We start from the raw sequence: 15793 nt of genomic DNA, 5'->3' as shown, positions 1-15793 counted from the left end.
TCGATCTTCAGACCGGATCCCAAATGGCAGCTATCCCTCCAGTGCCTTCTCTCCACATCCAGCCAGTGTTTCAGATGACACCACAACAGAAGCCTACACAAAGAGGAGATGGACAGTACGCCCAACGCCAACATATAGACGTGACAGACACTGTACCCAACACCTGCATAGGGAAGATACGGCACACCCCTAACCACCTGCGCGTTGACAAGATGGCCAATGCACCTGCCGGCTTCATATGGGTGAGACTGCCAATATACCCAATCTCTGCGTATGGGTGAGACTGCCATTGCTGTAGCTGGATGCTAACTGGGAGAGCAAGCAGTACACTGGAAACAGCAGACTGCTAGGTGCTTGCTGATCAAGAGTTAACACACTGGAATTCTAGAAAACAAGGCTGGCTGCAGCAGAAAGTAACTTATACAGCAGATATCACAGCTGATGCTGATTAGTAACTCACAGGAACCTGCTAACCTGCTGAAGAAATACACAGTATCTAGCAGGAAACGGTGAGGCCAATATTGTAAGCAAAGAAGAAGGGATGGTTCTGGACTGGCTTATTTGCGATCACCTGACTGGACACAGTATGGCGGTGCCATGTCCCGACGGCACTGGCTCCAGTGCAGAGGATACCTGGAATGCAGGGACAGGTGAGTGATGAACTGCTAGAAAGCAGCAGCATTGGGTACAAACACTGGTTCGATTTGTAACACTTTGCACGGACGAGATGGGCAACGCAATCTGACACCTGCGTATAGACAAGATGTCCGCTGCATCAGACGCCTGCCTATGGATGAGACCGCTACCAAGGCAGGAACTTTGGATCGTGATTGGAGCCTCTGTGAATTGTTAGGCAGCGCTGTGAATATTGTATTCATCAGTAAAATGTGGGTGTGGTCTTCAGTTTGCCGGCTGTCGGGATCCCGGCGCACAGTATACCGGCGCTGGAATCCCGACACCCGGCATTCCGACGCCTTTTCTCCCTCTTGGGGGTCCACGACCCCCCTGGATGGAGAATAGATAGCGTGGCGAGCCCGCAAGGGGCTCATTTGCGCTCGCCCAGCTGTCGGTATGCCGGCAGTTGGGATTCCGGTGCCAGTATGCTGGCCGCCGGGAGCCTGGCCTCCGGCATACCATACTACACCCAAATGCGGTCCCTGCTGTGTAGACGATGGGTATATCCCTATGGTATAGTGCAAAGCACTAACAATACAGCATGTACACCGTACAACAAAGGCTTTAAATGTCACATTCTACATCTAGTGTTCTGGCGCACTATGTTTTATTAATTGATGCATTATAATTGCCCTGCCTCTCAGTGACCATTCCTGGTGTCATATTGGTTGTATGAAGTGTGGTTCTCTACTTAGTGGCCGTAATATGTCTGTAACCCAATTATACCTGGGTAAGCAGCGTAACTTGTGTAGCAGAGAGGAATCTGGAAAGTGTGACCTTTTAGATTTCTCTGTGCAGGTCACAGCGCTGATCATCCTATACACATGTATTTCTCATGTAACAAGGTTAATTGGTGAGAAGGTCGGGCTGTTTCCATCTCCTGAGACTTCCTAGAAATGTGGAAGTGGAGATGACAGGGTGGGCGATGTGCTGTGCAGTGTCAGGACAGAGCCGCCATGTGTAACACACAGGCCCCAGAATCCGGTCTTCATCATAACTGCAGAGAAATACCAGCTAGAATTGGCCGCTGATCTAGAGCCGAACGCGTTCAGACGTCAAATATTTGAACAGCTGCTCGACGTTTTCATTGGCGCTCGCACAGAGACGACAGCAGGAAACCGGGGGTCATCCTCCACAGGGATACTGTTTAAAACTGTCACCAAATGTGTAACCCTGGCAAGATCCGCGGCACATAGACTTCTTCACCTCGGCTTCTGGGAACAGTTGTCGGACAGCACCTGGGGCCTGGGCATGATTTCCTGAGCTCATTAACCGCTGCTGCGATCATCTTGTAAATTCAGCCATGGGGTGAAGAGCGGTACCCAGGAGCTGCTGCTGTTTCCTTTACTTACAGGGCACCCAAAGTGGAAGCAACTGTATTGTGTGCTGTACCCTTATTCAGCCTATCCGTTCACTAGGAGCTAGTGACATCCCTGAGGCATAAGGCACAGAATGAGACATGATTGCCTGGTTAAATAGTCCGTTTCTTAAACTGACCATTTGCCTGGTTAGTTCTGGGACAAAGCGAAGGACGGAGGTTGAGGAAGCTCAATGCTGTCTATTAAAAGATGACTTCTGCTGTCCACAAAGCAGTGATCAGGGACTTACTGATTAAATTGGAATTGTAGCAAGCCAGATCCATATATAACATTATAGTCCCCCTTATTCTGCCACAAACATCTCTGCCGCAAGGCGGACACAAAACAGTTCTCTCTGCCACAGATAACACGGCCCATCCCTGGAATAAGCAACTTTAGTACCAATAAACATCACACGTTATTGGCCAAGTCTCTTGCAACAAACGGTCCATCCAGCGTATTTGGTGTCATGTTGGTATTTTATCTAAAGCTCCGTGCGTATGGGGAAGGGAAGCTGGTTTCTCTCAGATCTTTGTGTTGCTAGCACGGTGAGCTGGTTTGACTTACGTTTTCAGGCGCATGGTTATGTAACATACTTTGGCGCATTAGCTGATGAAGAGGCTGTAGCGAAGGAAGACTAGAGACTGCCTCCTGTCCCATAGAAATGGGGGGAGGCGCATGGTTGGAGGCCACCTCTGTCTGCACCAGTTTATCTAGCGGCACACTTCCCATGCTTCCATGCCAGGGATACATAAAGAACAAGCCTTTGGAACTCCTTCCAGGCCACGTTATTTTGGACGCTACATAAAGCCTTTCCCGTTCTAACTGCTACAAGTTTTTCTGTCTCATTTTGGGGCCATGTTAGGATTGACCTTATCTTTTTTTTTGTAATGATAGAAAAAACCTTCTCCTGGTTAACCATTTGAAGCGCTTCCAAGTCTGGGTATTTGCGGAACGGGTGATCTCCTTATTGATCCTAGATAGTCGCCTACCTCCCTGTCCCAACCTTGGCCCTCAAGGTACTCTAAGGAAGGTATCCAATTAGCCATGGTTACTTACTGCGGCTAATTTACGTGCAGGGGCTATCCTATTGGCCCCAATAAACCGGCGCGAGACACGGTTTATCTGGGATTTTGTTTCATCTGCCTCAGGCAGGCGAAACCAAATTCCCGAAAAACGACCTCGTTTTTAGAAAACGGTGCTGTTTCTACTGAAAACACACAGGTTTCACTGAACCTGTGTGTCTTTGTGAGAGAATGTTTTTGGTTTTTTTAACAGGACCAAATTTGGATAGCCTGTAAAAAAGAAAAAATTTTTTTTTAATAATAATACAGGTGAAACATCTGGAAAAATTGCGCGTCCAATGTTTCTTCTCTGATAATTGGATACCCCCCTAACAGTTTAGGTTTTAGTGATATATATGCTTGAGAACAGATGGTTAAATCAAAATAACTGAGGTACTAATTAGGTCAGGTGTGCTCAAGTATGGCTAACCTTAAAACCTGGACTGTTAGTGTGCCTTGAGGACCGTGGTTGTTAACCCCTGCACAAAGACTTCCAAATACACCATGGATGGGCGACCTCCACTCTTAGCTGGCATGGACTACATTACTAAGGGGGTCATTCCGAGTTGCTCTCTCGCTAGCTAGTTTTACCAGCTGTGCAAACGCTAGGCCGCCGCCCACTGGGAGTGTATTTTAGCTTAGCAGAAGTGCGAACGGTTGTATCGTAGAGCGGCTACAAATAATTTTTGTGTAGTTTCAGAGTAGCTCAAAACCTACTCGGCTAACAGGTCCTGGATTTGCCAAGTTATGATCTTCTAGGGCCATAGGCTTCCCTCTCACCCAATGGGTTGTGAATGAGAGAGTGGCTCTGTGCCCATCTGGACAGGGTAGGATTTAGAGTGCTAGTATCCCCCAATGCGTCCTCTTCCCCATAATGTTTTTTGTCTCTTTGTTTTTTTAATTTTTTTTATTTCTGGGGTTCTCTGTGTTTGGTTTCTGATTGTTTTCTTCTCTTTTAAAGGGTTTTACTCGGACGGATTGTCCGTAAGAGTTATATTTGAGGGGGGGGGGGGGGGGGAAACAAAACAAAGTATAATGTGATTTCATGAATACTAGAGTGTACGGATAATGCAAAATAATGGTATATATAACTGTACATTCCTATGCGCCTATGAGCAAATGACATAGTTTGAAAATAAGTCGAAAGTGAATGCTGTTCCCCGATGAGGACATGTCATTACGTGTTTAATGTGTTCCTGTTATGCAATGTCTGTATGCAAACTACTCTCCTTCGAAATAAAAATACTTTATTTAAAAAAAAAAAAAACCTACTCGTCGCTTGCGATCACTTCAGACTATTCAGTTCTGGATTTGACGTCACACACCCGCCCAGCCACGCCTGCGTTTTCCCTGGCACGCCTGTGTTTTCCGAACACTCCCTGAAAACGGTCAGTTGCCACCCAGAAACGGCCACTTCATGTCAATCACTCTGCGGCAACCAGTGCGACTGAAATGCATCGCTAGACCCTGTGTGAAACTACATTGTTCGTTGTGCCCGTACGTCGTGCGTGCGCATTGCGCCGCATACGCAGAACAAATTCAGCTAGCGATCAACTCGGAATGACCCCTCCCCCCCCTATGCGATAATATAGGGGGGAGATAATAGTTGGGTTAAGGGGCCTATGACTGAAAACCTAGAATTGCCCTCACACACCAGCTATCAATTCTCCTCCTTGGGACCAATAATGTGCTTGGATCAGCTTCCAAGACGTATTCTCTACCCTCCTTACCTGTTCTTGTCTCACTTTTTTTCGCGTAGGCTTTTAATTGTAAGCGCCATCTGCGGCGATCTAGGTCCTGAGAGGGTTAATGAAAACAACCAGAAATTAGTGGCAAATGTTCTTAATGTCTGCTTTTTTTTTTTATTTGTTCCGTAGGATCTGGTTTTATAATGTGTAGCAGCAAAGAAACTCATGACAGCGACGCTGATCTGGATGTGGATGGAGATGACACACTTGAATATGGAAAAGCACAGTATCCTTTTATGGGGCTGTTATTCCGGGGAACCTCACTTCCTCTACTCCTTCCTCCCTGTCCTCACTCCAAAACGCCAGCTACAGTGAGCGGAAATAGAAGCTGTGGTCCCGGCAGCACCTGCTGCCCACTAGAGATACATTTTCTTATATAGTGACGTTGCTGTTGTGTTGGGATGGGATCAGATGTTTTCCTTAGCGGTGTGTTACTTAGGTACACTGAAGCCGATATTATCCCATGTACCGGAGAGGAGCCCGGGGAAGCCAGGGAGCGAGAGGCACTCCGAGGAGCAGTGTTAAAGTGAGTCATTCTTACGTAGCCCAGTGTTAGTAGATATTAAAGGACAGAGCTTTTGTGATTAGCAGATTAAGCAAACAAGCCCACACCTCCCCCTGGCATGTGACTTAATCCCAATGTTACATGGAGACCAGTCACTGAATAGGAGGAACGTTCTGGCACCTGTTCTGGCGCAGTAAAGAAGGTAAGTAAGGTGCTAGCGTGCATAAAACGGGGAATTGAGACAAGGTACTCGGATGTAATCATGCCTCTGTATAAGGCATTGGTACGTCCGCACCTGGAATATTGTGTTCAGTTTTGGGCACCATTGTATAAAAAAGATATCAGTGAACTTGAAAGTGTTCAAAGGTGAGCTACTAAATTGATTAAAGGCCTAGAAGGACTGGACTATAAGGAAAGACTTACTAGGCTGAATATGTATACACTAGAAAAGAGGCGTGGTTAATCCGGGGGTAACATGAGTTATAGTAGCTAACTAGTCCTAAAACTTTATTTAGCGAGTATGTAGAATCATCACAACTTAAAACAGGTTGAACACGATGGGCAATTTGCCTCTATTCTACCTCAAATACTATGTTACTATGTAAGGGGATCCACAGGCTGATCCCAGAGACGGGCCTAACAATATTCAGAGAGTGTTCCAGGTAATTTAGAGGGTAATTCAAAGTTGATCACAGCAGCAAATTTGTTAGCAGATGGGCAAAACCATGTGCACTGCAGGGGAGGCAGATACACCATGTGCAGAAAGAGTTAGATTTGGGTGGGTTATTTTGTTTCTGTGCAGGGTAAATACTGGCTGCTTTATTTTTACACTGCAATTTAGATTTCAGTTTGAACACACCACACCCAAATCTAACTCTCTCTGCACATGTTATATCTACCTCCCCTGCAGTACACATGGTTTTGCCCATCTGCTAACAGATTTGCTGCTGCGAGCAACTCAGAATTACCTCCTTAGAGAGAGAGGGGGTAGGGGATGTAATAAAAGCATTTCATGTTATGCAAAACAAAAAAACAAAATACAGAAAATACAAATGTGCTGTCCTGGATGACGGAATGGCCACTGTGTAACTGACTCCGGTTCTAGTGTGTGGTAGAAAGTAGACCTATCCTTAAGTACTGCAATTAATAGCAATAAAATAAATGCTTTGAGCAAGTAAAATATAAATGACCGTAAATTGCTCTTTTCAATTCCAGTGGTGGAACGCCCAGCACCAGGATAACAACGGAATTCTCCAAGTGGGCCAGTGACGGTGAGTTCCAAACGCCAATTGTTCTACATTCCACCAAGTGAGCGTTGCATTTTGTGTGGAAGCTGGTAAAGTACATATGGGGCGGGGAAGGGGTGGGGGAATGTAGACTATATCAGGAAATGTGTTTAACTTGCTGTTAACTCGATTATACTGACTTCTACCATCTTCTTTCAGAAATGCCATCGACGAGTAACGGAGAGAGCAGTAAACAGGAAGCTATACAGAAAACGTGCAAGAATAGTGACATAGAAAAGTGAGTAGTGCCACGAATGTCCTTGTGCCATTGCTGCCCTCTGCAGGAATATACATGTGTTTCTGCAGCAGGGTACACTGGTATTCCATAGGGAATAACATCGGGGTGTAGAGTTGGATCTTGATCCGAGGCACCAACAGGCTAAAAACTTTGACTGTTCCCAGGATGCACTGCGCATTGCCTCCTCTATATAGCCCCTCCTCCGTGCACAGGAGCTCAGTTTTAAAGTTGGTGCCTGGTCACTAACAGAGGGGGCTGCCTGAGGAAGCCCTGAAGACTTTGAAAAATGAAGAAAGCTTTTACTATGCTGACTGAGCCGCAGCACTTCTATGTCTGGGAGACATGCCGTGCTGCGGCTCCATCACCTCCCCTTTGCGGTGCTGTATACTCCCGCGACCTGGTTCCCGGGTACTTACAGCGGAGACGCACTGGTATTTTGGCACACCACCGTTGCATCATCTCCAGGCTCGTGTGGATGCAGGACTTGGGGAGGAGGTAAGAGGGCCCTCCTGGGGGGGTACAAATCGTGATTCGCGCGCGGCCCATGGGATACGGACCGTGCGGCTGGCGTGGACACTGTACTGCTCAGGGACCCCACTCTCCACCAGGGCAGTAAACGGAGCACAGGCATATATTTTAGGCTCCACTAAGTACCGGTGGTGAAGTTCAGCACTGTGGGGATAGAGCGCTGCCTGTAGCCCCTCCCACCTAGCTCCGGGCACCATCTACTGCAGATGTTCCCGCCCTGGAGCTGCTTTCACTTTCCCCTCACTCCCTGCTGAGACCTGGCGCCATTTTAGCTGAAGGGCTGCTCTCTATGGGATTGCTGGGTGCTGTCTCCTCTGTATAGCTGCCTGTTCCAGCGCTTTGCTTATACAGGACACTTGAGTATTCTACCTGTCTTTTGACTGTTTTAGTTAAGAAATAAGTGTGTTGCTGACAGAATAGGTGGTACAATTATTCTGTGATATATATCCAGTACTGCTGTGCATTGTTATATCTCTCTGCATATACAGATCTGCTATTGTATGTAAATTGCCTGTCCAGTGCAGTAATATTGTTGTGTACATTATTCCTGCATTGTGTTTGTGACTGAGTGTGCCATATAGCTGCTGTGTGTGCTCTCCTTTTCAAGTGTGTCACACCCTTGCTATCACTATATTCTGAACCCTGTGAGGATAAGTGCGTCAGGGTCCACATTTATTTAAATATAAATACAGTGATCGCGCCGAGCAGAAAAAATTGTGGGTCCCGGGGACCCCTCACTTTAAAAAATTGGGGTCCTACTTCACAGTTTCTGGGTCCCATAGCAATGTATGCTTTTGAGCTCCCCTCATGCCTCCCCACATAGCATTAGACCACCCAACATGGTAGATAGCAGTTATGGCAGTATTGGGAGGCAAGTAGGGGGTTAGGTGCAGGTAGTGCTGTAGGCAGTGTTAGGGGTAGGGAGGCATCAGTACCCAGGATTCGGTGCTTCCTGCTCCCCGTCAACTTTTAAGATCAGCTTCTCCGTGTCCTTCTTGAAGCCCTACCGCTATAACACGAGGTGTGTGCGTATGCTGGGCACTGTCTGAGTATGGGGTGGGTGCATATGCTGGGCACTGCTTTGGTTTGGGGATTGTTTGTGTGTATGCTGAGCACTGTGTGGGTGTGGCAATTGTGTCTATGCTGAGCACTGTGTGTGGATATGGGATTTTATGTATGCTGGTCACTGTGTATGGGGGGATGTATCCTGGGCACTGTGGGTATTGAGTACCCATATGCTAGGCGCTGTGTGTGTGTGTGTGTGTGGTGGTGGTGGGGGGGGGGGTGTATAATGAGCACTGTGTGGGCATGGGTTGTGCGTATGATGGCCACTGTGCAGGTGTGTGTGGGTATAGAGGGTGCTATGAGCATTGTAAGTGTGTATAATGAGTACTGTGTGGGTATAGAGTGATATGAGAGCTGTGGGGGGTGTATAATAGACTGTGCGGTATTGGGGTGTGCATATGATGGTCACTATGGGGGTGTGAATACTGAGCGGTATGGGGGTGTTTATAATGGGCACTGTGTGGGTATGTGGGGTAGAATGGGTGCAGTAGAGGTGGAAGGTGGTAGGATAGGTGCAGTACTGGTAGCAGGGTGGGTGCAGTAGTGGTAGGGATAGGTGACGTGGTAGCAGGGGGTAGGATAGGTGCAGTAGTGGTGGTAGCAGGATGGGTGCAGTAGTGGTAGGGGTTAGGATAGGTGCAGTAGTGGTGGTAGCAGGATGGGTGCAGTAGTGGTAGGGGGTAGGATAGGTGCAGTAGTGGTAGCAGGGGGTAGGATAGGTGCAGTAGTGGTAGCAGCATGGGTGCAGTAGTGGTAGCAGGGGGTAAGATAGGTGCAGTAGTGGTGGTAGCAGGATGGGTGCAGTAGTGGTAGGGGGTAGATTAGGTGCAGTAGTGGTAGGGGGTAGGTTAGGTGCAGTAGTGGTGGTAGCAGGATAGGTGCAGTAGTGGTAGGGGGTAGGATAGGTGCAGTAGTGGTAGCAGGGGGTAAGATAGGTGCAGTAGTGGTAGCAGGGGGTAGGATAGGTGCAGTAGTGGTAGCAGGGGGTAAGATAGGTGCAGTAGTGGTGGTAACGGGGCAGGATGGGTGCAGTAGTGGTAGGGGGCAGGATAGGTGCAGTAGTGGTGGTAGCAGGGGGCAGGATGGGTGCAGTAGTGGTAGGGGGCAGGATAGGTGCAGTAGTGGTAGCAGGGGGGCAGGATGGGTACAGTAGTGGTAGGGGGTAGGATGGGTACAGTAGTGGTAGGGGGTAGGATAGGTGCAGTAGTGGTAGCAGGGGGTAGGATAGGTGCAGTAGTGGTAGCAGCATGGGTGCAGTAGTGGTAGCACGGGGTAAGATAGGTGCAGTAGTGGTGGTAGCAGGATGGGTGCAGTAGTGGTAGGGGTAGATTAGGTGCAGTAGTGGTAGGGGGTAGGTTAGGTGCAGTAGTGGTGGTAGCAGGATAGGTGCAGTAGTGGTAGGGGGTAGGATAGGTGCAGTAGTGGTAGCAGGGGGTAAGATAGGTGCAGTAGTGGTGGTAACGGGGCAGGATGGGTGCAGTAGTGGTAGGGGGCAGGATAGGTGCAGTAGTGGTGGTAGCAGGATGGGTGCAGTAGCGGTAGGGGGTAGGATAGGTACAGTAGTGGTAGCAGGGGGTAAGATAGGTGCAGTAGTGGTGGTAACAGGGGGCAGGATGGGTGCAGTAGTTGTAGGGGGCAGGATAGGTGCAGTAGTGGTGGTAGCAGGGGGCAGGATGGGTGCAGTAGTGGTAGCAGGGTATAAGATAGGTGCAGTAGTGGTAGGGGGCAGGATAGGTGCAGTAGTGGTAGCAGGGGGTAAGATAGGTGCAGCAGTGGTAGGGGGCAGGATGGGTGCAGTAGTGGTAGCAGGGGGCAGGATAGGTGCAGTAGTGGTACCAGGGGGTAAGATAGGTGCAGTAGTGGTGGTAACAGGGGGCAGGATGGGTGCAGTAGTGGTGGTAGCAGGGGGCAGGATGGGTGCAGTAGTGGTAGCAGGGGGAAGGATAGGTGCAGTAGTGGTAGCAGGGGGTAAGATAGGTGCAGGATGGGTGCAGTAGTGGTAGGGGGCAGGATGGGTGCAGTAGTGGTGGTAGCAGCGGGCAGGATGGGTGCAGCAGTGGTAGGATAGGTGCAGTAGTGGTAGCAGGGGTTAAGATAGGTGCAGCAGTGGTAGGGGGCAGGATGGGTGCAGTAGTGGTACCAGGGGGTAAGATAGGTGCAGTAGTGGTGGTAACAGGGGGCAGGATGGGTGCAGTAGTTGTAGGGGGCAGGATGGGTGCAGTAGTTGTAGCGGGCAGGATGGGTGCAGTAGTGGTAGCAGGGGGCAGGATAGGTGCAGTAGTGGTACCAGGGGGTAAGATAGGTGCAGTAGTGGTGGTAACAGGGGGCAGGATGGGTGCAGTAGTGGTGGTAGCAGGGGGCAGGATGGGTGCAGTAGTGGTAGCAGGGGGAAGGATAGGTGCAGTAGTGGTAGCAGGGGGTAAGATAGGTGCAGGATGGGTGCAGTAGTGGTAGGGGGCAGGATGGGTGCAGTAGTGGTGGTAGCAGCGGGCAGGATGGGTGCAGCAGTGGTAGGATAGGTGCAGTAGTGGTAGCAGGGGGTAAGATAGGTGCAGCAGTGGTAGGGGGCAGGATGGGTGCAGTAGTGGTGGTAGCAGGGGGCAGGATGGGTGCAGTAGTGGTAGCAGGGGGTAAGATAGGTGCAGCAGTGGTAGGGGGCAGGATGGGTGCAGTAGTGGTGGTAGCAGCGGGCAGGATGGGTGCAGTAGTGGTAGCAGGGGGTAAGATAGGTGCAGCAGTGGTAGGGGGCAGGATGGGTGCATTAGTGGTGGTAGCAGCGGGCAGGATGGGTGCAGTAGTGGTAGGATAGGTGCAGTAGTGGTAGCAGGGGGTAAGATAGGTGCAGTAGTGGTAGGATAGGTGCAGTAGTGGTAGCAGGGGGTAAGATAGGTGCAGTAGTGGTAGCAGGGGGTAAGATAGGTGCAGGATGGGTGCAGTAGTGGTAGGATAGGTGCAGTAGTGGTAGCAGGGGGTAAGATAGGTGCAGGATAGGTAGCAGGGGGTAAGATAGGTGCAGGATGGGTGCAGTAGTGGTAGCAGGGGGCAGGATGTGTGCATTAGTAGTTGGGAGTGGAATGGACGCTGGGGGAATAAGATGCAGAGTAACAGGAAGTGCACCTAGTTTCCCGCCTGCACCCTCACAGGTATAATGTGCAGGTATTGGCCATTAAATACATATAGGAAAGGCCCGCCCACACGTTCGTGAAACGAAAGATTTAACACCATTCCCCCAGGTCGCATTATTTATCACTCGTGACAGCCACCCGCATGTATGTGAAACTAGATTGATCACTCGCCAGTAACCACCCGCATGTCTATGAACCATCAGATTGTCTCGTTGATCCCAGGCCCCGCGCTCTCTTCTTGAGCCCGCCCGCAGCGCTCTGACCTCTTGATACTTTGCGGTTGTGGTGTCCTCGACCGCACTGAGATGTTCCGCTGGCCCCAGCTCATGTTCTCTGCAGCAGACCCACCGGGCTGCCCGTGGTGAAGGCGCTCCTCTCCTTCTCCTCGGCTCCCTCCTGCATCTTCCATACCCGTCATCGTGATGTCCCCGCCCGGTTGCCAGCTGCACATTCAATGGGTTGAAGGCAGGGTAGGGAGGAGGGACAGACGTCTGAGGTGGCGCTTGCATTGGGAGACGCTGCCGGCGGCTATTGGCTGGTGAGGCAGGGCTTGGGGATTTCTATTGGCTGTGAGGCGACGGTCAGCGAAAAACAGCGCGTCCTGCGGGACCCGCTCACTTTTAAAATCCGAGTCCCTCTGCCCGTAGCGCGCGCGTATTTTGCGATCACTGTTAAATATACATATATAGTGCTACACAGTCTATACATCTCTGTATTTTTTCTGTGTATTTTCAGTCACCCCATACCAATTAATTTCTCTGTTTGTGTCCTGCTTTTATTAGCACAGAAATCAGGGGATTGCGGTATTACTATTGTTTGGCTATATTGTACTGTGTGCCCCACGGCTACATTCCTCATAATGTCTGCCACACAGGGTGGGAATTCCGTGGACGCTCCTGCATCAGGCAGTGCTGCTTCCACAGATTTACCGAGAGGGGATCCCGCTGCTGCGGATGTGGGTACTGGGTCTCTTACATCTTCCATTCCACCTGTGGCCAACCAAGAGCCACCGTGGGCCGCCTTTTCTTGTATGTTAAATACTTTGGTAACACGTCTTACGCCCCCTGTGGGACTGCCTGTGCCATTGCAGCCACAAATTGTCCCTGTAGCTAACCCGCCTTGGGCGGACACACTATCTAACCAGATATCGGTTTTGAATAAATCCTTGGTTAAACAGAAGTCTACATCTCAGCCCTCTGGGGCTAAGGGATCCTCTAAGTGTATGATTTCCTCCTCTCAATCCACTCATGTTTCAGATACTTCTTCTGATGAACATGGGGCCTATACTGATCCGACTGATTCTGACTCAGCGGACTCTGATGGGGACCGTGTACCTCAGGTTGGTGTCCCTGAATTAGTGGAAGCTATCAAAATAGTTCTCCAGATTGATGATGAAGCTGATCCAACCACAGCATCAAAAAAGCCTGATAAATTCAAGCGTCAGAAGGTGGCAAAGGTAGTTTCTCTGACGTCCTAGTGGATGCTGGGGACTCCGTCAGGACCATGGGGATATAGCGGCTCCGCAGGAGACAGGGCACAATAATAAAAGCTTTAGGATCAGGTGGTGTGCACTGGCTCCTCCCCCTATGACCCTCCTCCAAGCCTCAGTTAGATTTTTGTGCCCGACGAGAAGGGTGCAATCTAGGTGGCTCTCCTGAGCTGCTTAGAATAAAAGTTTAAGTTAGGTTTTTTATTTTCAGTGAGTCCTGCTGGCAACAGGCTCACTGCTACGAGGGACTTAGGGGAGAGAAGTAAACTCACCTGCGTGCAGGATGGATTTGCTTCTTAGGCTACTGGACACCATTAGCTCCAGAGGGATCGAACACAGGCCCAGCCATGGAGTCCGGTCCCGGAGCCGTGCCGCCGACCCCCCTTGCAGATGCCGAAGTTGAAGAGGTCCAGAAACAGGCGGCAGAAGACTTTCAGTCTTCATAAGGTAGCGCACAGCACTGCAGCTGTGCGCCATTGTTGTCAGCACACTTCACCAACAGTCACCAACTGTCACTGAGGGTGCAGGGCGCTGGGGGGGGCGCCCTGGGCAGCAATGTATAATACCTTTTTATGGCTAAAATACATCACATATAGCCCTTGAGGCTATATGGATGTATTTAACCCCTGCCAGATCTCACAAACTCCGGGAGAAGAGCCCGCCGAAAAGGGGGCGGGGCCTATTCTCCTCAGCACACGGCGCCATTTTCCTGCTCAGCTCTGCTGTGAGGAAGGCTCCCAGGCTCTCCCCTGCACTGCACTACAGAAACAGGGTTAAAACAGAGAGGGGGGGCACTTATTTGGCGATATGATTACATATATAATAATGCTATAAGGGAAAACACTTGTATAAGGGGTTGTCCCTGTATGATTATAGCGTTTTTGGTGTGTGCTGGCAAACTCTCCCTCTGTCTCCCCAAAGGGCTAGTGGGGTCCTGTCCTCTGTCAGAGCATTCCCTGTGTGTGTGCTGTGTGTCGGTACGTGTGTGTTGACATGTAGGAGGACGATGTTGGTGAGGAGGCGGAGCAAATTGCCTGTATTGGTGATGTCACTCTCTAGGGAGTCGACACTGGAATGAATGGCTTATTTAGGAATTACGTGATAATGTCAACACGCTGCAAGGTCGGTTGACGACATGAGACGGCCGGCAAACAAATTAGTACCTGTCCAGGCGTCTCAGACACCGTCAGGGGCTTGTAAAAACGCCCATTTACCTCAGTCGGTCGACACAGACACGGACACTGACTCCAGTGTCGACGGTGAAGAAACAAACGTATTTTCCTTTAGGGCCACACGTTTCATGTTAAGGGCAATGAAGGAGGTGTTACATATTTCTGATACTACAAGTACCACAAATAAGGGTATTATGTAGGGTGTGAATAAACTACTTGTAGTTTTTCCTGAATCAGATAAATTAAACGAGTTGGGAAACACACCTTAGGGTGAATAAGGCGCTCACACGCTTATAAAAACAGGTGGCGTTACCGTCTCCAGATACGGCAGCCCTCAAGGAGCCAGCTGATAGGAAGCTGAAAAATATCCTAAAAGTATATACACACATACTGGTGTTATACTACGACCAGCAATCGCCTCAGCCTGGATGTGCAGCGCTGAGGGGGCTTGGTCGGATTTCCTGACTGAAAATATTGATACCCTTGAAAGGGACAAGATTTTATTGACTATAGAGCATTTTAAGGATGCATTTCTATATATGCGAGATGCGCAGAGGGATATTTGCATTCTGGCATCAACAGTAAATGTGATGTCCATATCTGCCAGACGAAGACACGACAGTGGTCAGGTGATGCAGATTCCAGACGGCACATGGAAGTATTGCCGTATAAAGGGGCGGTCCATCGGACCTGGTGGCCATGGCAACAGCTGAAAAATCCACCTTTTGTTACCCCAAGTCACATCTCAGCAGAAAAGGACACAGTCTTTTCAGTCTCAGTCCTTTCGTCCCCATAAGGGCAGGCGGGCAAAAGGGCCAGTCATATCTGCCCAGGGGTAGAGGAAAGGGAAGAAGACTGCAGCAGGCAGCCCATTCCCAGGAACAGAAGCCCTCCACAGCTTCTGCCAAGTCCGCAGCATGACGCTGGGGCCGTACAAGCGGACTCAGGTGCGGTAGGGGGTCATCTCAAGAGTTTCAGCACGCAGTGGGCTCACTCACAAGTGGACTCCTGGATCCTACACGTAGTATCCCAGGTGTACATTGGAAATTCGAGACGTCTCCCCCTCACAAGTTCCTGAAGTCTGCTTTACCAACGTCTCCCTCCGACAGGGAGGCAGTATTGGGAACAATTCACAGGCTGTATTCCCAGCAGGTGATAATCAAAGTACTCCTTCTACAACAAGGGAAGGGGTATTATTCCACACTATATTGTGGTACTGAAGCCAGACGGCTCGGTGAGATCTGAAATATTTGAACACTTACATACAAGCGTTCAAATCAAGATGGAGTCACTCAGAGCATTGATAGCGAACCAGGAAGAAGGGGACGATATGGTGTCACTGGATATCAGGGACGCTTACCTACATGTCCAAATTTGCCCTTCTCACCAAGGGTACCTCAGGTTCGTGGTACAGAACTGTCACTATCAGTTCAGACGCTGCCGTTTGGATTGTCCACGGCACCCCAGGTCTTTACCAAGGTAATGGCCGAAATGATGATTCTTCTTAAAAGAAATATGGACGCTTTCCTGATAAGGGCAA

The 15793-nt window shown here is 49.7% G+C and overlaps 1 protein-coding gene across 3 annotated transcripts in view; it reads left to right on the top strand.

Annotated features, from left to right (window-relative positions):
• Positions 1-15793, top strand: part of RNF220 (ring finger protein 220) — a 355867-nt gene that overhangs the window by 315963 nt on the left and 24111 nt on the right. For all 3 annotated transcript variants that reach the window (XM_063939465.1, XM_063939464.1, XM_063939463.1), the window contains 4 exons: positions 4975-5071; positions 5285-5371; positions 6566-6621; positions 6796-6874. In XM_063939465.1, coding sequence (XP_063795535.1) covers positions 4975-5071; positions 5285-5371; positions 6566-6621; positions 6796-6874 — 319 coding nt within the window. The remainder of the gene's footprint in view (positions 1-4974; positions 5072-5284; positions 5372-6565; positions 6622-6795; positions 6875-15793) is intronic.

Source organism: Pseudophryne corroboree, chromosome 9 (genome assembly GCF_028390025.1).
Source record: "Pseudophryne corroboree isolate aPseCor3 chromosome 9, aPseCor3.hap2, whole genome shotgun sequence".
Lineage (NCBI taxonomy): Eukaryota > Metazoa > Chordata > Amphibia > Anura > Myobatrachidae > Pseudophryne > Pseudophryne corroboree.
The sequence above is the reverse complement of the archived record's forward strand: the minus strand, read 5'-3'. Positions and strand labels throughout refer to the sequence as shown.